This window comes from Vipera berus (assembly GCF_964194415.1).
Source record: "Vipera berus genome assembly, chromosome: 4".
Lineage (NCBI taxonomy): Eukaryota > Metazoa > Chordata > Lepidosauria > Squamata > Viperidae > Vipera > Vipera berus.
In genome coordinates, this window is record NC_138206.1 from 31,842,015 (window position 1) to 31,869,525 (window position 27,511).

At 35.8% G+C, this 27,511-nt stretch overlaps 2 protein-coding genes across 2 annotated transcripts in view; both read left to right on the plus strand.

The window, feature by feature from the left end:
* Positions 1–169: 169 nt before the first annotated feature.
* On the plus strand, positions 170–12,994 carry ATG3 (autophagy related 3). Its single transcript, XM_081327757.1, has 12 exons — positions 170–444; positions 2,449–2,490; positions 2,799–2,848; positions 3,417–3,487; positions 6,069–6,176; positions 6,464–6,513; positions 8,066–8,144; positions 8,794–8,828; positions 8,982–9,140; positions 9,704–9,831; positions 11,813–11,881; positions 12,717–12,994. The coding sequence occupies exons 1-12, from the start codon at positions 373–375 to the stop codon at positions 12,796–12,798; spliced, it is 945 nt and encodes a 314-aa protein (XP_081183883.1). The 5' UTR covers positions 170–372; the 3' UTR covers positions 12,799–12,994.
* A 3,165-nt stretch (positions 12,995–16,159) lies between these two features.
* The window catches only part of F5 (coagulation factor V), a gene marked incomplete at its 5' end in the record, with an annotated part of 39,492 nt that continues 28,140 nt past the window's right edge, over positions 16,160–27,511 (plus strand). The window contains 7 exons of the mRNA XM_081327729.1: positions 16,160–16,326; positions 17,922–18,013; positions 20,599–20,721; positions 21,987–22,199; positions 23,624–23,767; positions 23,850–24,071; positions 25,642–25,807. Coding sequence (XP_081183855.1) covers positions 16,160–16,326; positions 17,922–18,013; positions 20,599–20,721; positions 21,987–22,199; positions 23,624–23,767; positions 23,850–24,071; positions 25,642–25,807 — 1,127 coding nt within the window. The remainder of the gene's footprint in view (positions 16,327–17,921; positions 18,014–20,598; positions 20,722–21,986; positions 22,200–23,623; positions 23,768–23,849; positions 24,072–25,641; positions 25,808–27,511) is intronic.

Consider the following 27,511-nt stretch of genomic DNA (forward strand, 5'->3'; position numbering starts at 1 on the left):
CATAAAAGAGCCGAGGTCGCCTACCCCTGGGTTAGATCTATGGAGGACGCGATTCAGCCACGGAACCTCAACTCTCTTATTTCCACGCAGGCGCAGGTTCTGCGGTTGCCGCCGGCCGGAAAGGAGGGACGGGGGCGGGACTCTAGAAGGTCATGTGTCAAGAGAATTCACGTGACTCCCTGCTTTCCCTCCTCCCTCCCCCTCCCCTCCATTGAAAGTAGTGGGCGGGGAGGTGTCGGGGAGCGCTTGGTAGCTCTCGGCTCCCGGAAGGAAAGGCTAAAGAAGGGAAGAAGCGACGGCGCAGTTGAATTTGCGGGTCGGCTGTCGGTGACAGGCGCTTTTCCCTCTGTCCCCCTTACAGAGCCAGGCGCCATGCAGAGCGTCATCAACACGGTGAAGGGAAAGGCGCTGGAGGTGGCCGAATATCTCACACCTGTCTTAAAGGTGAGGCCCCGCCTACCGAGCACACAATGGGGAGGGGAGGAGCTGCAGGCAGTGACAGTTTCTTATTACCTGGTAACCCCTCTTCGACTTGGACTAGTGATCCCATAATCCCTGGGCCGATTGCGGGAATTGTAGTCCGAGAGCCTTGGGACAGCAGTAGTTTTGAAGCGTGTAAGATTTGCAAAGGTCGGGGGTGGGGGGTGGGGGAGAGAAAGGAACGGTCGCTTCACTGTTCCCCAAACTTTTTGTCTCTAGAGCAGGGGTCTTCAAACTTGGCCCTTTTATGACTTGTGGACTTCAACTCCCAGAATTCCTCAGCCAGCAAAGCTGGCTGAGGAATTCTGGGAGTTGAAGTCCACAAGTCATAAAAGGGCCAAGTTTGAAGACCCCTGCGTCTAGAGTCTAACGTATCTTCCCCTTTGCAGGCTTAGAAAGGGGTCAGAAATATAACGCGTAGGTCTGGAAGAATGCTAGGTTTGGGAAAGATGTTTCTTCGGTCCGTGGGGAGAGCTGTCAAACTTTTTAACTGTGATGGACGGCAGTTTTCAGAATTTAAGGCAGTTGAAAATAGGAAATTAAAAGAAAATCTGGGAATTCTAATTTAGCCACTTTGGAGGAACATGAGTTTCCCAGCTAGACTTCAAGAGGCCAGGAGCCGGTGGTCTTTTGGCCCAAGAGAACTAGCTCCTTCTATCTCACTCTTTCTGTCTCACATGCAGAAGGGAATGAAGTGGGGAGACCATTTTGCTCAATTATCCTTTGCAATAGTGGCAAGAGTCTTGCTACTTTTCCAAACGGAAGGGGTGTCTAAATATCAGTGATAAGGCGGTAGTTATGTCTATGAAAAAGAAAAGTATGTCTATAAAAGTGAGTCTGATAGGCAAATGCATATGCTTGAAAAATTAAAATTGCCATTTTCTGCTGAAAAATAAAGGATCTGAAAATTCTTTGGTTCAGAATCCTAGAGGATTGCTGGCATTACAGGATTTTGTCACAACATACGATAGTGGAGAAAGATGCATATTTCTGGAGTGAGCATATGGCATGAATGTGTGATGAGTATGTGCAATGTTATCTACTGGTTCTTGTATCAAACTCCTTAACATATTTATGGTTTCATCTTATGTTTGTTAAATATGGACTAAAATTTAAAAAAAAAAATTGATTCTTGTACAGTGGGCAGATAAGTGGAGAGAAAAAGGGCTTATCAGAGTAGCAAGATATAATATTTCAATATTTTAACAATAAAGATATAGAAAAAATAAAGTAAAGTGGAACTTAAAAGTGAAAACATTTCCAGCCAAATTCAATCTGCCTGGCATTTGTGTCTCAGGAGAAATCTTTAATGCCCCTGCTCCCCATACACACTATTATTGTGAAAAGCAGCCTGTCTTTATTTTGGTGGCTACACTTACACTGTGGAACAGTTTCTTGCTGGTATCAGGAATGACCCCACACGTTCCTGATATTCTGAAATAGTTAAAAATGGAATTGTTTCAGTGGAGAGGGCTAAAATGACTGAGAAAACATAATTGTATAGTAGTGGACACCTCTGTAGTGTATTTTTTTTAGGATTGATCTTAACTTTTAGTGTAAGCGTTTTATTGTACTGCTGTATATTGTTAACTCCTTTTATTGTTTTGGTTGCCTCAGGTTGCCTTTAAACTTTCTCACAAACTTTATTAGGTTTTTTTCCCCCTACAAACTTTGCAGCTCTCAATGGAATTCCTGAAATATTTCATTTTTATCAGTTGCTCTAAAACATGATTGGGAATTTGGTGCCCTCCAGAAGTTAATGAATTCCTGCGGTCCTGGCCAAAAGTGAGAAATGTTGAAAGTTGTAGTTCAGCAACAAATTATTTTCAAAGTGAAGATTGCTGCAAAGTTAAACTAAGGAAATATTTGGCCAGATAGAATGAATACAGGTTAAAAGCATTATCATTTTCTTTTCATTACCTTAAGGTGTTTGATTTTAAATGTTTACAGACATCTTTTTTTCCTTAGGAATCAAAGTTTAAAGAAACTGGAGTTATCACTCCTGAGGAGGTATGTATATAATGATTTACTTATTTGTTGAAGTAAATATTGAAAAACGACAAAATGAAATTCCTATGGCAGGTTTTTCTACTACTTATTAAAGCTGTCTAGAATCAAAGCATGTTACTAAGATCTAAGGTTTACAGCTAGTTTTTTAGAGGTAGGCCTGTTGGTGGAATAACATCCCATTGAACGTACTTGGAATTGTTTATGTTTTACATTATTTAGTGTTCTATGTGGGCCTACAATATAATCTGTGTAGATTAAGTCCAGACAGTTTTAAAAATATATCAACATTTGCTGTTTTGTTTTGGCAGTTCGTAGCAGCTGGAGACCATTTAGTTCACCACTGTCCTACTTGGCAATGGTAGGTAAAATTCTGCAGAATCTGCTTCTTAAGAGCATTTAGGTATATTTATTGTATAAAGATGCATGTGCTTCTTACAGTAAGTTGTGAGTTAACAGAAAGAGAGAATCATCTGAATTCAAATATATTTCCTTCTTTGGTAGAATTAAATTTTACTTGGTTTCTTACCTGTGTAGTTACCATATTTTTATATGTTTGTGTTATTTAGTATATTATAAAGAGATAAGACAAAAAGGCCACATAATTACAACTGTTCTGAATCCAAATTAATAATGCTTTAGTTTCCCTTTATGCATACTCCAGATTTAGTTGTCATTTAATAACATTTTGAAAATATTGGTGTAATGTAGAAATTTGAACTGAGATTCAAAACTATTAAACTACAATTATCTGTTAGTTAGACTCTAGGCTTATAGTCACTTTCCTCTCCCAAGGCAAATAGCAAACTATTTTTTAAAACTGTTTCTGTGTTTACAGTATGTCAGCTTCAGCAGAAACATAGTGGTTCTGAACAAGAAATAATTTGCTGTTTTGTTGCTATTATTATTGTTTGTGTTTGTGTTTTAAGGGCTACTGGAGAAGAATTAAAAGCCAAGGCTTACCTCCCAACAGAAAAGCAGTTTTTGGTTACTAAAAATGGTATGTCTGGGTTTGTGCTTTTATATCCAGGTTTCTCATCAAATATTTCTTATAACTGCATAATTCTGGGTAGCACAGTATTAGTATACTTTGAACATGTATAGGCAATACTTATGGTTTAGGTGGATGGATTAGAAGAAATGGAGGTATAATATTGCTCTCAAGGCAGAATATTCAATTAAATAGCTTTTTTTTGACTCCTCACAAACTCTTGACATTAATTAACTGACCACATCTCAAGAAGATCTACCGTAGTTTCTGGCGTATAAGACTACTTTTTAACCCATGAAAATCTTCTCAAAAGTCAGGGGTCGTCTTATACAAGGGTGCTGAAAATTTAGGGACAGGGCTGGCTGGAAAACCTGGAGCGGATCTCCCATTTAGTCTGCGCAGGGAAAGCGGGACCAATTGGAGAAGAAGCTGCAGTCTGTGATTTTTTACAGGCTGGGGTCTGGGCGTCTTTCCTTCTAAAGTTGAAGAGCAGCTGTAGTATATCCCAACTTGAAAGGCAGGTGGGGAAGGCAGCAGCCAGAGCAGCGGCTTAGCTCTAAGGACACATTTGACTCAGGAACTGGGCGGGCTGGCTGGAAAACCTGGAGCGGATCTCCCATTTGGTCTTTTTTTTAAAAATCCCATTTATATCCTGCCCTTCTCCGAAGACTCAGGGTGGCTTACAATTTAAAGCACAAATCAATGTGCTTAGCAATAGCCTTCATTCTGTGTATATGCCTGTTTATTAGGGCTTTCACCCCCCCCCAAGCAGCATTATTACAAAGTCAGCTTATTGCCCCCAACAATCTGGGTCCTCATTTTACCTACCTTGGAAGGATGGAAAGCTGAGTCAACCTTGAGCCTGGTGGGATGCGAACCTGCACTAATTGCAGGCAGCTGGTGTTACTTAAGGCTCTGCGCAGGGCAAGCTTTAGAGTGAATTAGGAAAAGTGCAAAAAGTGAATTAGGAAAATAGGGAATGGTTGCTGGAATTGGGTATGTGTAGTTTAACGAAGAGAAGGGTGAGGGGTGACATGATAGCAGTGATCCAATATCTCAGGGGCTGCCACAAAGAAGAGGGAGCCAAGCTATTCTCCAAAGCACCTGAAAGCAGGACAGGAAGCAACGGATGGAAACTAGTCAAGGAGAGAAGCAACCTAGAATTAAGGAGAAACTTCCTGACAGTTAGAACAATTAACCAGTGGAACAACCTGCCTCCAGAAGTGGTGAATGCTCCAACACTGGAAGTTTTTAAGAAGAGACTGGACAGCCATTTGTCTGAAATGGTATAGGGTTTCCTGCCTTAGCAGGGGGTTGGACTAGATGACCTCCAAGGTCCCCTCCAACTACTACTTCTTCTTCTTCTTCTTCTTCTTCTTCTTCTTATTATTATTATTATTATTATTATTATTATTATTATTATTATTATTGTTTAATCCACTTGCACTGTTTTATGTTTACATGTTTGATGACAAACAGCCTTATGTTTATAAGTGACAGTTTTCCTACTAAGCACCTGCATGTCATAAGCATTTGAATTAAAATTACCATATTAAAATCAAATCTGATGTTTTTTAATTTTTATTTGGTGTGCGTTGGAAGAGGGGTAGTCTTATACGGCGAGTATAGCCCAAACCCTATAATTTAACAGGAAATGTAGGGGGTCGTCTTATACGCCCAGTCGTCTTATACGCCGGAAAATACGGTATATAATCTATTTCATCTAGGATGCTATGAAGTTTGTCTGCCACCGCTGTCTCACCAAATAACCTAAGAAGGAAAGATTGGAAACTTAATGATACAGTTTGTCCTCAACTTACAACAGTTCATTTAGTGACTCTTCAAAGTTACAGTGGCACTGAAAAAAAGTGACGTGTTTTTTTCACAGTTGCAACCTTTGAAGCATCCCTATGATCATGTGATCAAAATTCAGATGCTTGGTAACTAATATTTATGATGGTTGCAGTCAGTGCTTTTTTTGTAAAAAAAAAAAAGGTGCCGGAACTCACACATGTCATACAATCCACCTTGCCTACCCTACAAGGTTCCATCCAAAAAAGGTGCCGGAACTCCGTTCTGAGCGTTCTATGAGAAAAAAAGCCCTGGTTGCAGTGTTCCGGGGTCATGTGATCATCTTTTGCAACCTTCTGACAAGCAAAGTCAATGGGGAAGCCAGATTCACTTAACAACCAGGTTGCTAACTTATCAACTGCAGTGATTCAATCAAAAAAGGTTGTAAAATGGGACAAAATTCACTTAACTGTCTTTCTCAACAACAGAAATTTTGGGCTCAATTGTGGTTGTAAGTTGAAGACTGTACTTGCCTAGTGTTCAGGGTCAGCCTTTTCAGAAGGTGGTCCACTGCTGCTCTTAAGTGGCACAGTCACATGATGTTTGATGACCATTTCACTTAGTGACAGAAATTCCAGTCCAATTAGGATTGTAACCCAGGAACTGCCTATATCAACCTATGTGAAATATATTTATCGATAATAGATGCCGTTCTACTTAAAGCACAGTACTAAAATATTGTAGAATTTTATTTCCTAATATTCTGTGAATGAACACAGAATTGACCCTTTTTATACAGTGCCATGCTACAAGCGATGTAAACAGATGGAATATTCAGATGAGCTGGAAGCTATTATAGAAGAGGATGATGGAGATGGAGGATGGGTGGATACATTTCACAATGCAGGTAATTTAGGTTTTTTTTAATACATTTCTCTTTTTAAATTGAGCTTATATTGACATTGTGACCACCACTCTCATGAAGTTTAAAGTGCTCCAAAGTGTATAGGTGTGCAATTACAGAAAGCATGTTCATTTTGGCATTCTTCGCTGAATTCTTAAATATATTAACCTTGAAAATTCAGTCAGGTTTGCTATCAATATGATTGGTTTGTAAAGTGATACATTTTTATGGAATTACAAATTAGCATTGGGTTTATCCATACTCCTGACTCGTATTAACATTTCCAACAGGTATTACAGGAGTAACAGAAGCCATTAAGGAGATCACAATGGAAAATAAGGTATTATCTGATTTACTTAACAGATTCAGAGCAGCTTTCATATAGCATACTTACTGAAATAACCCTTCTTCATAAAAAGGCAGCCCTTCTTCATAACACAAAAAATATTTAAATAAGTTACTGAATTCATGATTTTTTGCAGTTGACTAGTTATAAGAATCATACACAAAACATATTTTTATCCTTGTTCTTTGATACTAGAGTAAATTGATGGGGTTTATTTCAGGATTATATTTTATCTTTTATACATACATATACAGTATGTGTATAATTGATACTTTTAAAGAAGATGAAAGAAATTGAAAGTGAAAAGTATGAGAAGAAAAAGATAGAACAGAATAAAAAGTATAAAGCAGTAGCTTCCAATATTCTTCATAGCAATTATAAGTACAAATATATTTTGACCTCTCTTTCTCTGTAAGGTTACATCGTATTGCTCTTCTTTCTATAATCTATCCTGTCCAATCATCAAAACCATAAGTCACAAGTTGACTTTTTTATTTTTATGCACAAGGTGCATAAGAGGCTTTAAGTCAGCAATAAATATAGAGAATATCTTTTCTCTAATCAAAGAAGTCAATTTATCCATTTCAGCAAAATCTGTCAAATTTACCAACTATTCCTCCAAATTGGGTAGTTTCAAATCTTTGAATCTCTGCGTATTGTAATCTCACTATTATACTAAAATAATCATCCATAGCTTTTTTCTATTTATCTATTAATCCTAAAAGGAAAATTCTGATTTTAATTGAATATTGATATTTAAAGTCCTCTATTTCAAAGTATGTATTTGGATCCATTTTTTACCTTTTTGTCCACCAAGCATGATAAAATATCTCTTCATGTTGTTCACATTTCCAACATACATTTGAAATGTTTTTATACATTCTAGATAATTTTTCTGGTATCATATACCAACAATACATTGTTTTACAAAAATTATCTTTGAGATCATAATACAATGTAAATTTTAACACTTTTAACCACATATTTTCTCATTGATCCCTATGCATATTATAATCAAAATTCTTAGCCCAATTTATCATACATTATCTTCTGTTTCAAATTTCAACAAAAGTTTATACATTTTAGCAATTACATATTCATCATCTGTACACAATTGTGTTCAAAATTCTACCTACTTTGCTCCATACTGTAAGACTTTTTATCTATTTTAAATCTGAGATAACTACATCGGAGAACCATTGACAATGCTATGAATAATTCTCTTGATTTGATTTTAAATTCCCCTTGATAATTTTCTAATAGGAATTGATACATCATCTATTTATCTGTCATTTCTCTTCTATAATATGCTTCTTACGTGGATAACATAAAAGTGTTTTCAGACACAACCTGGGATTATATCTGTTTCATATACTCAATATGGCACATCTAATAAAATGATTTTAAAAATCCACATTAAGTTTAACTTTATCAGGGTTGTATTTTCTCACTGATAGCATAACTTGAATTCACCAGATGGACATTCTGGGCTGGGAGTCTGTTGATCATTAAAAATGCTGTGCTTTTTTTCTTCATGCCCTTTAAGGACAATACAAAGTTATCAGAACGCTTAGTTTCTTGTGAAGATGATGATGATGATGAAGGAGAAGCAGCTGATATGGAAGGTACATTTAATATATCTGAAGGTGGACATATTGCAACATATTAAATAAATTGGGGAAGAGAGAGAACTTACAACAATCTGGAAGTAAACAAGTTGATGACATACTCATCAATGTGACAAATTAGGTGAGGAGAAGCCAGAACATTTCTAGACAAGAGAAAGGTATTGGCAAATAAGGATATTCCATTAAAGGACTGCAATCATTTAAATGTTTGAAGATACATGTATAGATTGCCATTAATGCAAGTCTGACTGTATAATGTGAAACAATATTTTTCTTTTTTTTAAAAAATGGGACTAATCAAAGAGACCTGGCAAGAACATTTTTTTTTGTTCTGAAACTTTCATGAGAAACAATGTAAAAGTCTTCAGTTCCCTACCTTTCTCACCTGTGGTCTCAGGCATTGTTGTGATGGTGTCTTTTTCTCTCTCAATCTTTTCCGGTTTCTTCCTACTTTTTGACCAAGAATGTTTCAGTTTAGCAGCTGGGAGTAAACAAATTACAATGTTCTTGATATGCATTGATCTCTCATACATGTAGATATAAGGATATTTATTTAACTACAAGGGATTTGTTCTTAAACGTTGCTCCCTGTCCTGGGATAAGTTAACAAAAATACTGTTGTGATATTTTTATCTTGTCCTTTCAGAATATGAAGAGAGTGGACTGTTGGAGACAGATGATGTAAGTGTGATCTGTTTATTTAGTAATGCTTCTTTGGAGTTCAGCAGAGTATTCCTTAAAGTGATATTAGGGTTAAATAGAAAAATCTTAATATGATATTTCAGCAGCACCGTTTAACAGCAGCAGACACTGAACTTGAATCATTGTTAACAGGCAACATTAGACACAAGAAAAATAGTGGAAGCTGCCAAGACTAAAGCTGATGTTGGAGGCGGAGAAGAAGCAATTCTACAAACGAGGACTTATGATCTTTATATCACATATGACAAATACTACCAAACACCCAGGCTTTGGTTATTTGGCTATGATGAGGTAATCCCCCACCCCCTTTATTTGGACATGTAGGTATCCAGTAGTGAAACCATTCACAATTGGTTATAGATAGTCCTCAAAATTTAAACCCATTTGGCTATGTGACTGACTCATTTTATCATTTACAACATACAACTAATGGTAGGTTCCATTATGGTGGTATATGGAGGACTACCTCTATAATAATGGCCCTTGGGTAAAAAGACCAAGGATTATCAATATCCAAGTATGGAAAAAGTAGTATTTTTTTCTCCCTGATTCTTATTACCTGGGAAATAAAACTGTTTTTCTCCTTTTTTCAGAATAGCCTCAATGACACAGCTTATGCATATGCTCCCCAGTATATTACTTAAATTACATTACTGGAATAACAGCTACGCTCAGTTATACATTCATATGTATGGGAATGGAAGTTGCAGTTGCAATAAGCACTATATTCCTATTTAGCTCATTCATACGTTAGGGAGAGGTTGGGAAAGTTGATATGCAAGGACTTGTGTATCTTCTGCTGCAATGGATGAAGCAGAGATTTGAATTTGAGCTATGCCTCGTTTTCTTTTTAGCAACGGCAGCCTTTAAATGTAGACAGTATGTATGAAGATATTAGTCAAGATCATGTCAAAAAGACTGTAACAATTGAAAATCACCCCCATCTTCCTCCGCCTCCAATGTGTTCGGTTCATCCATGCAGGTATTTTTTTTTAATTCTTGCTTTTAAAAAAATAGCTAAAATAATCCAAAATACTCATTTTCTTGGCTGGTATCTTTTCTATTTGATTATCTGTTAGCAACAGAAGCTGTTTCTCAACTTTACAGATAGCCCCCACTTAATTGCCAGTCGCTTAACAACTGTTCAGTTATAGCAGCGCCCCCCCCCCAAAAAAAAAGTTACATAGGACCTGTCCTCAAAGTTATGACTGCTGCATATACACATTTTCTCTGGTCACATAATCACACTTCAGATGCCTGTCAACCAGCCTACAATTTATGAGCATTTGCAACATTCCGTAGCTTTGTGTTATTTTTTGCGGCTTTCTGGAAAAAAAAGTCCATTCAGGGGAATGGATTTACTTAAAAAGATCATATGATTTGCTTACTCACCATGTGATTCACTTGCTTGCAGTGACCCGCTTTATGACTATTGTAAAAACAGTTGTAAAATTGAGTTACAGTAGGCTAAGTAGTGACCCGCTTAATAACCACAACAATTTATAATGGAAATTGTGGACTCTGTTCTGATGGCAGATAACTTTATGCAGACCATGTTTGAACCTGAGATCCTCCAGATTTTATATGACAGTTAACCATACTAAATAACTAAGTTCATTACCTGTTATATAGGATCAGTGCATAGAGATTGCTTCAGTGCATTCTCGAGAGGGAAAAGAAATGAAAAATGGCTTGTATCTGCATAAAAATACCTAAGTATTGCAACATTGGTCCAGTTTTGGAATTTATATTTTAAAAATAAGGAATAAAAGAGGAAGATAGTTTTCTTGCTTCTTCATTTTATTTCATTTTAGAAACAAACCAAAACCATAGTAGAATTAAAAACAAGTATACCTTCGGATATGGAGAATGATATTATTTCTCTCATAATTTGGAATTTGTCTCAGCACCTTTGCTATTTAGAACTAAATGCTAGATAAATATGCTTTATTCTTATCTGCTGTGGCTTTTTTTTTTTGCAGTCTAGGAGATCTGTATTGATTTTTTTTAAGAATTGACCTATAGGCAACTACCGCCCAAGATAAATTTCTTAGAAATAGAAACAAAGGCCATGTGAAAATATCATAGATGTATTGCACTCAATATAGCAAAAAAGGAGCTGAGATAAATTAGTAGTAGTAACACCAGAGAGAAAGTACAAAAAGCTTGCTCAGTATTGCCTTAATCTATATTTTGTACAAGTCCTTTATTCCTTTTACTTCAGAGAGTATTAATCTAAAAAGTGTGGCAATTGTTTCCGTTGTATGCTTCCTGTCAATTCTTGGATCAGTGAAGTGATGCAATCTGCAGGATTTGAAATCAAAGCTTGTATTTTGAAATTCCAGCAGTTTGGATCCTTGCTATATAATGCCTTTAGATTTTTTTCATTAATTCAGGAAAATCCTGGGTTCATTGAAATGCAGAGTAGAGTTGTGTAAATTTTCAGCTTTACACAATATTTATCATTAATATTGATTGCAGCATGTCAGTCTGGTTATATTAGTTTTGTTGTTTCTGTTTAGCCGATCTTTTGCGTTTCCTGTTTCAAGAAATACATGACAGGGTTTTCTGAGAAGCAGCTTGAGGAAACAATTTTTAAAAAGGCAATTGCTTTGTTCAGTCTTACAGTCTGAAAAATCTACACTAGGGAAAGAAAAAGGGGAGGAAGGGAGCAAGATCAGAGACCAAATCTTGGAATTAAAAACTAATTCTTAAATATAAGAATTACTAATATATACTAATTCTTAATAATATGCACAATGAAGTTGTTTGTTTATTCATGTCACAAGCATCGAATTAAAATAAGGCATACTATAAGGTTTGATCCTCCATGCATCTCCTTCTATGGCAATCTGATGAAGGTTGAAAAGAGCAACTTGATGGAATTGGTTTTAACTGAAATAATGCTTTTTAAAAATTACTGAATGGAACATGTTTTCACTTTCTCACTTCCACTTTCTCAGGCATGCAGAAGTGATGAAGAAAATAATCGAAACGGTGGCAGAAGGTGGGGGTGAACTTGGTGTTCATATGTATCCTTTTTACAATCAAACTTTTTTTTTCCATCAAAGAGAATAAAGGACTCGGTAACAATGCCATTTATTTTTTATTTAGCCAGATAAAGCACAAGGCATGAATTTCTAAGTTTTCCTTTTCTATTTATCTACTTCTGTCTTTTATCTTTATTTATTTCTATCCCACCTTTATTATTACAAATAACTCAAGGTAGCGAGCATATCCAAGACACCTTCCTCCTCCTATTTTCCCCATGACAACCCTGTGAGGTGAGTTGGGCTGGGAGTGAGTGACAGGCCCAAAGTTACCCAACCGGCTTTCATGGCTAAGGCGGGACTTGAATTCTTCTCAACAACTGCCTTTTTAAAGTTTTAGATACATTGTTTCATTCAAAAGGCTGAAAGTAAGTGAAAGTAGAGATAACATTAGAAAAAGTGGGTTTGTTTTTTACATTTAGTTATATGATGGGGAAAAAACATATCTTTTGACAAGAACATTAATGCATGCTTTCTTTTAAAGCAGCATTAGCAAAAACAATGGAGGGTCTGGGATAGAAGACTCAAAAGAACATTTATGATGATCAGCAAATTCCTGCTGTCTTCAGTAGTAGTAATGACTCTAACAAAAACTAATTGTTAAGTTATCTGCAGACTAAGAGGTGCTTCATAGGGTATTCGTCATTAAACCATTATATCAGAGTGAATTCTAGACAAGATCCAGATAAGGAGAGAGAAACTGGTGTTTGATTTTGGAAGAAGGAAAGTATCTTTTTAGCATTACTCTCTTGCATTTCAAAGGAGAGAATGTGAAACTAATATTATACTAGGTTTATTTTCCTTAATTAAATTTCAGGTACCTTCTCATTTTTTTGAAATTTGTACAAGCGGTCATTCCAACAATAGAATATGATTATACAAGACATTTTACAATGTAATTACTGGAAATAACATTTATGGTAAATATTGGCTCTAATTTTTAAAAAGAATAACCCAATGTGACTGACTTGTTGATCCACCATTGTGTGCAATTTCTGTAATGTGTCACTCATCAAAATAAAATTCCTCTATCAGCCTTACTTTTTAATAAAGATCTTTATGTGTAAAAACAATAAATCACTTTTTTTCATTCCTCTGCTGACTATAGAATTGTGCTTTTCTTTTACATAATGCAAAGGATAATAAAAACATAATTGTATCAGTTGTAATATATTTCTATAAAATATTCATTAATTCTTACATAATTAAAATAACTGTCAGTAACTAAAGCTGATAATTAAAAAAACCCTTTAGTTTATACTTAATCTAAGTTTATAATCAAGTAGTTTTAATCTATGCATATTTTTATACAATTTATACAGAGTCCCAATGTTCTTCTCTGAAGGAGATAGGTGGTTTAAAAGTGTGAAAAATAAAAAATAACATTTTGATATTTTCTTTTTTCTAGTTTATGCAGTTAAACTAGAAGCATTTTGAAAATATTAATTTAATATCAATATATGTTTTTGTTGTAAAAATGGGGAAGACAGGAATTGGATCTCTATATGATCTCAATATGATTGCCTCAGGAGTCAAAAACTGCCAATTGTTTTAATGAGAGTAGCAGCTGATGACTCCTTTTCCCATTCTCCATTTCCTAGGAAATGCATTAATTAAGAATATACAGGGAGTTTATTAGTCCTTCCATCAAAGGTTCTGATTTCAGGGTTGCATTTAACTCCTTTTAGTGAATCTTTATGTTCTAGTATATTTAGGAGCAAAAATACCATTTGGAAATTTGAAGTCTATTAGGCAACTACATTTTCATCCAATGAAATGTAATTAATTGGATTAATTTAGTAAACAAAATTGTAATGAGCTTTGAACTTTATGCAAGCATGGCCAAATGGTACACTAGGATCTAACATTCTTATAGTTCTTATTAGCCTGAATGGATGGAACAATGGAAGTGTAAATACATAGAATCCAGGATATACTTAGTAGACGATTGAAAGTATTTTTAAAGAACAGTACAAACTTAGAAACCAATCATTTCACTATAAAAACATTAACCTCTATCGTGACTGGGCCAACAGGCTAAAACTGCAGTTCCCTGTTCTGGAGTTTTGCTTTGTTTCTTTCTTGCCTTATAGACTGTTAAGATGAATAAAAATAAAAATGATATATATATATTAGTATTGTGAGCAGAATAATGCAATGGCCCAAACCAGTTGCACATCTGAATCTTCTGGATAATAACCTGTTCCAATGATAATCAAGAAATGTTGAACTACAACCCTCATCCTCTTAGCAATGCCATACTGGCAAAGGAATGAGGGAAGTTGTAGGCTAAGACATCTAAAAAGTATTAAGTGAAGGACAGCTAACTTTTTATCATATGTTGGGATTTAGTTCTTGAATTCCAGTGGTGTGAAAGATAATGGAAAACTTAGAAAAATGAGATTGTGCCACAGATGAAAACAATCTTCGTGATTTCCATTATTTTTTCTTTGTTCAGTAAATATGTTATCGTAACAGTACAAATTAACATGTCTTTTATTTTCAAAAACTACCAAAAACTGCCAATTACAATTACCTCCAATTTCTAGGAGATTCAGTCTTTTGATAATATTCATGTACAGAAATTATAGAAGTTATTGGTTTTTGTACACATTATTTGACCCAAGTTATCAATTTGTTTACTTCCCAAAGATCTGGATTATTTGCTACTGGTAAACATTAACTTTTCTGTTTGTTAAAATGGGGGTGGAGGAGAAAAAATAAAAGTTCAAATTTTCTTTGCATAGAACATGTTGTGCCCAATGACATGGCTTGAACTGGTTTCTGAACACCTTAGAAAGCATCACATAATTGTCTTTTTCTATGAGGAGGTTCACTATTCAATCAAGTAAATTTGATGATTACATTGATAGAATATATATATATATATATTCATACATCCAGAAACACATACCATATGTAACGAATGTTAGAGAAGCTATAATTTTCAACTCTGGTAATAAATGAATGGTTATAACATTGAAATACCTTGCATTTAATAAATAAGTCACAGGTTAGTTATTAATTTATCAAATTTGGAGACTACTCAATTCACAGAGCAACTCTGGGCAGCGTACAATAAAAACAAAAAAAACATCTAAAAACCATTTCAGTAAAAAGGAGGCAGTTATAACATGGTAGGAATAATTAAAATTAGGATTAAGTTTAAAAGTGGGGTGAGGGCCTTCAAAGCACTTAATCCCAAGGTTGCTTGCTCCTCTGCAAATCCTGTGCATCAGCAGAACCAGGTTTTCAAATTCGTCTGAAAGGCCAGGAGAGCGGAAGCCCAGTTCAGGATATTCTAAAGGGCAGGGGTGTTAGCAGAGAAGGCTCTTTTTGAGGATTCCACCACTTGAAATTCTTTAACTCAGGGGTCTTCAAACTTGGCCCTTTTATGGCTTGTGGACTTCAACTCCCAGAATTCCTCAGCCAGGCTGAGGAATTCTGGGAGTTGAAGTCCACAAGTCATAAAAGGGCCAAGTTTGAAGACCCCTGCTTTAACTGATAAGAGTCTGCAACATACTTCTCCGCCTGGGACAGGTTGATGCAATGGGGGAGAAAATGGTTCCATAGTTAACCTGCCTCCATGGCATGTACGTTTTAAAAGTCAAAGCCAACACATTATATGAAGAGACGTTGTCTCTGAAATTGGCAGGTTAATTGAAAGATGGCTCTAAGTTCTTCCTTAAATCACAAAACGAGTATTTTTTAGCAGTTGCTCAGGACATTTTGCAAATAGTATGCTACCTGTACAAAATAAAGGCAGGATATTATTAAAGAGAGGAGGAGAAGGGTAAGATAAAAATATAATTGCTGCAATAAAATATATTTTAGGCTTCTGGTGTCATCACCTCCCATCTCCAAATTAGCAGAAACAGCCAGCTCTTTCCTTTATTGAGTCCTCATGTTTTTGAATAGTATGCTGTTCTGGCCTTTTAGGTCCTCAGATATTCATCCTCACAAGCTTCAGCCTTTGCCTTTCTTTGTCCCTGCTCCTAATCCCTTTCTATCTACATGTGAACAGTACAAACAGGTCACCTGCTTTGCCCTAACATTGTTCAGCCTGTCTCAGCAGAGGAGTCAAGAAACCAAACAAATTCAGAAGTTGCTTATCTCGGTTGTGGGAGGAGGGAAAAGAGCACAGCGTCACTGAAGCCACTGTCCCTTGCAACACCAGCCACACAATACATTTCTGGGGGGAAGTGGCAAGTTGCTGCAGGCAGAGCTGACTTTTGTGTGTCTTTCAGAACATTAGCATCAATGAGAAGATACAGTGTGAACCCTGTCCCCAAATGTCTTCTACTGATGTTCCTGGGCTGGATGGGGCTGAAGTATTACCAAGTGAATGCAGCTCAGCTTAGAGAGTACCGTATAGCTGCTCAGCTAAACGACTGGGATTACAACCTTCAACCTGAGGGGTTATCCAGGTAACAACAAATTGGGGTCAGGCTAGGGGAAGTAATGGGGAACATATTCAGAAGATTTGTTTAATGAGCAGTGTAGTGTGGGGCGTAGGGAATGCAACCTGTGTGGTTGGAAAGCCAAGTTTATTCTACTATAGTGCTTATTTAGTAATCCATGGTTAAGGAAATAAAGTATGTTGCGAATACAGCCAGTAAATAAAGAAGAGGTAATGGAATAGACGGCTTTGGATTAATTTCAAGATGAGATATGCTATGACTTTCCCATTGCTTTAACTAAGAGGCATTACTTAGCATTTTCCTTTATAATTCATACTTTCCTGTTCAATACAATGGGTATATTATATTAAGCAGAGCATTCAAGCTCGCGGTCCTAATGCTCACTTTCATCTGGAGTTGTCCAGGCTGAGGAGAAAATTATTTTAATTGGGGTTTTTAATAGCACAGGGTTGATTTAATATTTTTAACTTGGCTTTTAACTTTTGTATGTTTGATTTTTAACTCCCTGTAAACCGCCCTGAGTCCTCAGGGAAAGGGCGGTATATAAATGCAATAAAATAAATAAATAAATAAATAAATAAATTGTAGCTAGGCTTGGCTAGTCCTTGTTTTTATAGTGACAGTTTGGTTCTATGATTTCCAGTGTAGGTTTTTATTATCTTTGTGTACCACTTTCTACAGATAATTCAACAGCTATAGAAGGGAAACATTTTAAATGAACAATGCTAAGCACATTTCAGGAAAAGCTTTACCATTTATTTGATTTAGGAGATACATTTTGGTTTGCTTTATCCTTCTTTCTATAACCATTGCCAAACGTTTTCATTTGCTTAACAGCCTCTCTACTCTTTGCCCTTTAATCTCTGCATGCTTTGCAATAACTACTTATCCGATACTCTCACCACTTATTTAGTCTACTATAGTTTTCTCACTGGCCTTCTACCCTCTCAGCTTTGTTAATGTTATGCTGCATGTTAAATTTCAATAGTCCAGGCCTTACGTTAAAGTTCTGAGTACCTTTTTCTCATTCCTACTATCTTCACAGACAGCTCCATTCCATTTTTGCTCAGCAACTGTTATGTCCTATCTGGCCCTTTCTCTTCTCCTATATAGCTATATGTCTTATGGACTGATCCAAAAATTCTTGAGTATGTTGATACAGTTTCCAGGTGTGATAGAGTCTCTACAATATTTCTGGTCTCAAACAGCTGTAATTAATGAGTTTGAATTGATCAGTGGGTTGACTTCTATATATAGTTGATTAATAGGACATTCTATAAGCTAGTTCCATTAAAGTATAAAGTGTTGCCACAATGCAGGCTAGTGTTTAGAAGTAATGTGTAAGTAGATGGCTTGCTGTAGATTAATTTCAAGGTATTGTTGAAGATATGTACATGGCCTGATACATAAAGGATTTCCTTTCTCCCCAAATATTTCCTCCTGTCAGTGAAAAACTCCATTATTTCTTGTTCCTTCATTTCATTGGATCAAGGGCATTATAAAGACATTGTTAACGTATGGGAATGTGCTTAACTTGCATAGTGAATTTTCAGCCAGAGTTAGAATATATTATTTTACTAAATTATTTTGTATGGTTTCAGATCATCAGAGTCAGATCTTGCATTTCAAAAAATTGTCTATAGAGAATATGAAGCAGATTTCAAACAAGAAAAGCCAAGAGATGAGCTCTCAGGTAAAGGCAATTTTTTCAGATTATATTCCATGTATAATGTTCCTATGATTATGAACCCAAATGAACTGCAATTGTAAGCCATCACAAGTTTATTTAATTATCCAATGCCCAGAGGTCTTGATTTAGGATACGGTAACATCTCAATATATGCGGGAGATCTCAATGTATAGATTCTTGAAGACCACCATCCTCAAACAAGTCTTATTTTTCTCATTCCACCTGTCAGTCAGCAGGAAATAATAGCCACTAGCACTTGAGATAAATGCAAAAGACAATCGATAAGATAGGAACACAAGAAAGGAAGTTAAAAAGTGACCCACCTCTTCCTCAGAAATATACTTCATTACATTTCAGATATGAATTTTCATGAACTCACATTCTAAAGACAAATAATAAAGGCATTCACTTATTGTATTTTATAATATGGGTAATCTAGAGTTAGAGTCATAGTCAGAGAATGATGGAAACTTAATAATTGATATCCCAGCCAAGGACTTATCAATTATTAAGGTAGCATCTAAGAATATGGGTGTTGCCAAGCAGGTTTTTTTATGTTTGTAAAATTAGTGTTCAAATCCAATATATTCAAATTTATCAGATGTCAACGAAGCCTTTTAGGTATTGATCCAAAGGCTCCAATCACAACTGACATAATAATGGATTTCTATTTCCATAAGAATTCAATTTCGATCTGATATTTTGTAATTTTTCCCAGTTATTTTCTTTCAATTCTAGCATTACCTGGAATAGCAACATTAAAAGATTTTCTTCTTTTCAATAACTGCTATATCAGGCACACTATGAACAAGATGCCTATCTGTTTGGATTTCAAAGTCTCAAAAGATCTTAACCTACCCCTTTTCCAAACCCTTCTCAACTTGATTGTCCCAGTAGTTTTTACTACATTTAGATCCAAGCCTCTGGCAACATTTCTAATGGATAATTCTGGCAATGCTTGTATTCAGTTTGTGAAATTTTGCTGCAGCCGCTGAGCAAATGGTCAATTGTTTCATCCTTTGTACAGCAAAGTTGACATTTGCAATTGTTTGCTACATATTGATTTTTCACCTTCATACAATTAGTAGTCAAAGCTGTTCTTGAGCCAGCAAAGTGAAGCCTTCAGTTTCTTTACACTCCTGATATGAACCATCATACTTCTCAGCAATACAGCTGACAAAGCTGAAATAGAAGGACTGACAGAGTTTGAAGTATCATTCTATGTCCATAATTCTATAATGTTGGGTGGGAACCCTACCCTGCTTGTGAATAATGCAGTGGCTGCAACATTGATTTAGCTGGGATTTCAAAAGCTTACTATGATGTAGCAGCTAATGTCTTCTAGACAAATCTCTTGTGCCTTCAGTTTTGATATCTGTATTGTCTGAGCAAGTATGTTTAATTTATTTATGAAATTGGTCATACATTCTTTAATATAGGTAGTTCTCGACTAACAATCACAACTGAGCCCAAAATTTATGTTGTTAAGTGAGACATTTGTTATGTGAGTTTTGCCCTACTTAGTGAACTTTCTAGCCACCCTTGTTAAGTGAATTATTGCAGTTGTTAAGTTAGTAATATGGTTGTTAAGTGAACCTGGCTTTCACATTGACTTTGCTTGTCTGATGGTCACAAAAGCTGTGCACCTGATCCTGAGACACCACAACCATCATAAACATGAATCAGTTCCCAAGCATCCAAATTTTGATCACATGACCATGGGGATGCTGCAATGGTTGTAAGTGTAAAAAATGGTCATGAGTCACTTTTTTCAGTGCTGTTGTAACTTTGAATGGTCACTAAGCAAACTGTTGTAAGTCGAAGACTATCTGCGTAGCTAAAGCAGAGTACAAACATAGCAAGTTAAAGTCTTGTGCCTACTCATCCAGCCATGTTCTCTGTGATATGGCTGCTTCATTTCCCCATTCATGCATATAAGCCAATGTGCATCTTTCAGATGAAATGATAAGCCACTATCTCTTTGCCTGAACATAATTTGTCAGGTGGATTATTTTGGAATTTAAATTTATTTATTTATTTATTTATTTGTTTTATTTTATTGGATTTGTATACCGCCCTATTCCCGTAGGACTCAGGGCGGTTTACAGGGCAGTTAAAACCATGAATACAAAAAATTAAAAACAATTAAAACAATTAAATTAAATTTAAGCCCCAAGAGTAAATCTAAAACCCAGTTAAATTAACAACCCCACAGTCTGGACCAAACAGATCGAAGAGCCAAGTTTTCAGGTCCCGGCGAAATGAGCGAAGGTCGGGGGCAGTCCTAAGTTCCGTGGGTAGTTGGTTCCATAGGGCAGGCGCACCCTGTCATAATGAGCTGCTTGGAGGGAGATAAGGATGGATAGAGAATAAAATAAAACCCTGTTCAGAAGAAAATATTAAGGTATTTATTAACTATTAAAAGATAAGCTAATTCATTTTATAGGGAGGCTTCTCTGTCTTCACCTTCTGTACCTTTGCTGCAGTTTATATTCATCCAGAAGAAAAAGAAAACAAATATTTTTTTCAGATACTATTTTTATATTTAATTATTCTTTTTAAAATCTTTATTAATGTGCTTTGAGCAGGGCTCCTAGGGCCAACACTACGTGGAGAAGTGGGAGACATCCTCATCATTTATTTCAAGAATTTTGCTACTCAGCCTGTGAGCATTCACCCGCAGAGTGCTGTGTACAACAAATGGTCAGAAGGTAAACACTGCCATAATATTGTCTGAATATCCTGATCATTTTTATCTTTGGTAGATTTAAAATAATGGAGCTAAATTCTCAACGTAGGTAGGAATGTGCCTGTGGGCAACAACTGGCAAGGACGGGAAGCAGAGACCTAAATGGTTCTGAGGCCATTATTAAATAAGAACGAGAAAGAGGCATAGAATTTGACTACTTTATAGATGGTTTGAAGTCTGGATTCAGGCCGAGTCCTTGACTTACAACCCCAGTTTTTGTTGCCAAGTGAGACGGTTATTAAATGAATTTTGCCCTATTTTACGATCTTTCTTGCCACAGTTGTTAAGTGAATCACTGCAGTTGTTAGTTGATATGGTTGTTAAGTGAATTTGGCTTCCCTAGTGAATTTGTTTGTCAGAAGGTTGCAAAAAGTGATCACATGATCCTGGGACATGCAACCATCATGAATATGAACCAATTGCCAAGCATCCAAATTTTGATTAGGTGACCATGGGGATGCTGCAATGGTTGTAAGTGTGAAAAATGTTCATAGTTTTTTTCAAGTGATACTGTAACTGTAGCTGTGGGCTACGCTGTCTCTTATCTGACCATTCCCAAGGCAGCAGCTCTTTGCTCAGTCTACAAGGTCACTTCCATTTTCAGTCAGTTTTGCCTCATTTATAAAACTTTAGGTTTTGTTCCCCCATCACAGACACAAAATCAAAGAAAAATGTTCAATACACACTGTAAACATGGAAGGGGATGCCAACAATTTATTTCATTTTTATATAAAGTGATTCAGGACACCGAGGAATTATATTTTTGCACAGTCTCATTGATCAGCTGAAGGAGGGTCACTAAATCAGCCCAGAATATTTTATGTCTCTTTTGAGTTTGCAGGAATGAGGATAATCCTAAGGCTCAACTATTAAATATTAATATTAAGTATTTTTAAATATTTAATACTTATATTAATTATAAATATAATTAAATATTTTAATTAATTAAATATTTTAAGTATCTAAATAAAATTAAATAACATTATTTAAAATAAGGGGGAGGAGAGTAGAACTGGAAGACCTCTTGACTGAAATATGTGATAGAAGGAGATCTTAATCCATATTTGCAATGCCATTGTAAAATAAATGACCCAATTTGCAACCAGATCCATAATATAAGTAACAAGCGTGTGTCCATGCCCACTCACATGCATATGTACATAAATTTATTTTACAATGGCACTGTTGGTAATGAATCATGATAACCTCTTTCCTTTGTCATTGAAGGGTCTTCATACTTTGATGGGACATCAGATATAGAAAGACTGGATGATGCTGTGCCTCCAGGCCAGTCGTTCAAATATGTATGGAATATCACTGCAGAAATTGGGCCAAAAGAAGCTGATCCTCCCTGTCTCACTTATGCCTACTACTCACATGTAAATCTGGTGCGAGACTTTAATTCTGGTCTCATTGGTGCTTTGCTGATATGTAAAGAAGGTAATAAAATGTGTTAAAGAATCTGCAGCCTCTTCCAAGTGTTAATCATTACTGGAATTAATCTGTAATATGCTATCTTTCTGTTCATTTTTGTATTTCTATTTAATGTTTATGCTTCATAGGGTTTTTTTTACAAAGTTCAAGGCAGAATTATAAAGGCTATTACATAATTGGAAATTCTGCTACTTAGCTTTCAAAAGCTTATGTTGTATCCGAGAAGGTCTCTGTAATTAGACAGGAAGAACCATATAAATGCATGGAAACAATACTGACATTGAGCCTAGTACCACCTTCAGAATTAAATGTGCAGCTCACTTCACACAGATAATAAGAACGTACACCCTAATAAAGCTATTTAATCTTGAGGATGCTACCAGACTCTGTATCTGCTATCAAAGGTGGATAGCAGAGGAGATATTGGTTCTGACAGTACAGATTGTCTTTTTCAGGCCCCAAAATATATATTTTATATTCAATTGTATAGGCTTCTTCTCTATTGGTAAACCTATGTTACTACTGCAAAATCCGTGCTTGAATGAAGTCTCCAGGGCCCATCTAAGATGTGGTCCCCAACCCCCTGGCTGTGGGCTGGGCCATGGCATGCCAAAACTGGGCCATGCAAACAAATGAAACCCCACCTGCAAGATGCAGGCAGCACAAACAAACCATGCCCCCTTTGGTCTGTGTAAAACCTCTCTCCATGGAACTGGTTCCAGGTGCCCAAAATGTTGGGGGCCACTGATTTAAGACATTGTGTTCCTTAGAGCAGAAGTGAGATTCACACATGCAATAGGCACAAAGGTTCGAAACCTTAAAGGGTTTTAATTATCAGGCAGACACTGGTTCCTGCCTTTACATTTTTCTGTCTTGGTGGCCATGAAGCAGATAAACAATTCATATTCATGCTATTATGGCTAGCTTTTCCATATTTGAGACTTGAAGTTATGGCATCTGCAATAGACAATGCAGTTTGCCCCTTAGTTCAGTTGTGATTTTACAATGAGGAAATGATCAGCTGCTAATACGAATTTTTGAAATGAAATAATTAACCAAGTTAATAGAAGTAGTAAATTCAATGTTCATCTTTCAGGTGTGATGATTTGTTATTTGTTTAAAGCACATGATAATTAGCTGAATTTTGATAGTATAGTCTTGGAGGTTCTGGGACCAGAAATAAAAGGTGAGGGGCTCCATGGTCTGCCAGCCAAGGTTGCCCACCTCTATAATAGATAATCTTGTTTTAGGTAATCTTTGTAACCTTCCACTTATCCTTAATCTGTGTTGATCCTCAATTCCCTTAAGAGTTAGGTTGCATAGTGAAAGGTTGGAGGTCTTCAATTTAAAATAGATTTGCTATTCAAGAAGTTACTGTAGTGTTTGATAATTTATTCCATCTTGCCAATGTCCTATTCTTTTCTTTTTAGGAAGCCTGAATGCAGATGGTACACAGAAACTATTCAACAGAGAATATGTGCTGATGTTTGCTGTGTTTGATGAAAGTAAGAACTGGTACAAAAAGTCCTCCCTCCAATACACAATTAATGGGTATGCTAATGGAACCTTGCCTGGTATGTCGTCTTCCATATTATTGATTAGAATGAAATTACAATCATTTCTATGAAAATTACAACAGCTGTTCTTTTCTTCCAGACATTCAGGCTTGTGCTTACGATTATATTAGCTGGCATTTGATAGGAATGAGTTCCACTCCTGAGATCTTCTCTGTCCACTTCAATGGACAGACCTTGGAACAAAACCATTACAAAGTGTCAACCATCAACCTTGTTGGAGGTGCCTCAGTAACAGCCAACATGTCAGTGAGCAGGACAGGAAAATGGCTAATATCTTCTCTGGTTGCAAAGCATCAACAAGGCAAGGTTATCTTTATTAGCAGGCAAGCTGTGCAGCTACAATTAAAAGTTCATTCTCTGTATATAACTCATGCTAAATTATCATTTTCCAGAGACAGTACTAGTAATCTGAGGTGCAATTTGCAAAATGATTCCAGAACAACAGGAACAATAACTTGTTCTATATGACAGCTGCCATACCTAAGTCCTACATGTGTAGAATCTGTAACTCCAGCATTTCAAAGCTATGGTTGTGGTTTATTTATATTGGTTTATTTTTGCTCTAGGATTATGCTAGAAGAGAAAAATGAATGAATATAGAAAGACTAATCACATTCATTATATCTGATTATTTTTTTCATCTTAGGCTTACCTATCTCTTTTTCCTGGTTCCACCCAGTTTTCTGAAACCAATTTCCAACTCTAAATTGTTAGACCACCTGCTCTCTTTTAAATCTTCAGATAGGTTATTAGGTATACTGATTATATATATAATATAATCTCCCTTTAATTCTTTGTTAGCAATCCAAAAAAAATTACACACACACACACACACACACACACACACACACACACACACACATATATATATATATATATATATATATATATATATATATATATATATATATATATATATATATATAATCTAGAAATGCCTATTTATTATGATCATTTTGGTTGTACAAAAGAACACGTTAAGACACTGAATGATGTCTTTCTTTCTTTCTTTCTGTTGTCAGGTTTAAGGCTACCCACTGTCCAAAAGACTTAGGGTGGCTAATAGAACATGACAGCACAAAATAAAATATCAACAAAACACCATGGGAAGCAAATATACTGCTCAAAAAAATAAAGGGAACACAAGATAAGACATCCTACTATTAAATACAGTACATTGTGTTGTTTTTTTGAGCAGTATAATTCCCTGAGTACATAATTAAAACAGATTTGCAAAACATACTAACCCAGATTCTGTCCTTCATGGATTCCTGGTCATTCAGATCTTGGGGAGCGGGGAGACATGTTCCATAGGGAGATGTGGCACCAGAGAAGACATGCTTGATCTAGTCACTATTAACTTATGACCTCTAGTTGTAGATGAGTTGAGATGAAGGGAGTTGGAGTGCAACACATTAGAATAAACAGATTAAGAATGTCTGCTTTATCTTCTACTTTTTTCCATATATCAAGAATAAATCATACCCATACCTATTATATCACAATGCCTGATTTATATGCAGTTGCTTTTTGCTAGAGGATACTTTTTTTTGTGAACGTACATCAGGTCACTGAAAGGGTCTCTAACACAAAATTAAACTGTCAAAAGTAGTTTTGAACATAATTCTGTAATTCCACATATACTAACTTGTTTAAATGTATACGAATTATGTATCATTCATAGATTTCTTTTTGTGGGTTTAAGAGAAATTCTTGTTGCTTCATGGAAACAAACATTTTTAATATAAAATGGGCAATATTTATTTTTAATCTGAACAGTCTGAAAGGCAACATGAAGAGCAAGTAGATATGCATGTACCATAACCATTAATATGTTTTATTATCCTTGTCCCATCTACTTATTAATTTAGCTGGAATGCATGGTTATCTAAATATCAAAGACTGTGGAAAACCAGATACTTTAACAAGAAGGTTATCCTATAAAGAAGTGAGAATGATTAAAAACTGGGACTACTTCATTGCTGCAGAAGAAATCACCTGGGATTATGCTCCAGAAATTCCTAGCAGTGTTGACAGGTAACTTGACTGAATGTGGTTAAGAGGGTGAAATGATGCCATAAAAATTCATAGGATTTATCACAAACCAAGGACTTGTAGGCCATATCAGTTAAGTGAAACACATTCTCATCCTGTTAAATTGTAAAGCATGAACCTCTCTCTTGCTTCTTAATTGATTATTGTTATATTGTATGTAGAAGTCATTTCATATTACGTAGTTAATCTCTTTATTTTCATACAATTATGCAGGGAAAACAAAGTGGCAGAATGAAAGAATGAAAAATTCATAGTACAAGTTCATTCACAGTACTGTCACAGTTCCATTCTCTTTTCAATAAGTCATCATCTCATTCACTTCTTGAGATTAGGAATTAAAATCTCTTTGTCACAAACATCTTCCAAAAGATCTTTGAGATTTTCAAGATATTGTATTGTCACAGAAAGAATCTCTTGCTACGATTTCAGTTTTTAAATACAGTTTTTAAAACTTTGTTCAATGGGAAGGGAGCAATTCTGAAAAGAAAAAAATATTTGAGGAAGATTAAAGCATTCTATTTTGTAGCACTTTTTCATTTTTGTTCTGAAACTAATTGCCTTGTCCTGGATTAACTATCCAGTGCGTCAAATGTCTGGAGATTCTCAGTCATCCAGGTAAGGTTGTCCCAAAGGTGCTTTTTCAGGAGGCAACTGGACTTTCTTGTTTTTCTTTGAAGATGTTTTGCTTCTCATCCAAGAAGCTTCTTCATCTCTGACTGGATGGTGGGGAGTGGAAGGATTTATATTGCTTGCAGCTGTCTGTCACTATAAATAAGAGAAGTGTCTGACTATAGTCAGGAATGAAAGTGCTACTATCCAACAGCATTTAGAAGGTCTAAGGTCCATCATCTGATTCTGCATTTATTTAGATATCCATTTATACAACTTTTCTCTGGTTTTTTTACTACATTGCACATATGCTAGTTATTTATCATGTAGATTTGTAAAAACTGACTTACCCAACTGACTTACCCACTCATGCAAGTTTCTGGTGTTTATATATATATATATATATATATATATATATATATATATATATATATATGTGCAAATTATTCAAATTGCTAATAAAGAATTTGGGAGGCTAAGATGATCATTTCGAACTCATTTATGTTCTCATCAGTTAGTCATACCCTTTATCTGAGATTCGAACCCGGGCTGATTGTATATCAGGCAGTGTTTTAACCTCCTGAGCCACGGGGTTCTTTCTCTCTTATATTAGCTGGAAGGCAAGGCAAATGTATGTTTAAGTATTTGTCAAGGCTTTTTGAATGGACCTTGCTAATTAACTCTTTCATTCCTGTTTTGGCCCGGCTCAGGGCTTATCCACAGGAACTAGTCAACTTATGACAGCTCATTATTTGTGCAAATTATTCAAATTGCTAATAAAGAATTTGGGAGGCTAAGATGATCATTTCGAACTCATTTATGTTCTCATCAGTTAGTCATACCCTTTATCTGAGATTCGAACCCGGGCTGATTGTATATCAGGCAGTGTTTTAACCTCCTGAGCCACGGGGTTCTTTCTCTCTTATATTAGCTGGAAGGCAAGGCAAATGTATGTTTAAGTATTTGTCAAGGCTTTTTGAATGGACCTTGCTAATTAACTCTTTCATTCCTGTTTTGGCCCGGCTCAGGGCTTATCCACAGGAACTAGTCAACTTATGACAGCTCATTATTTGTGCA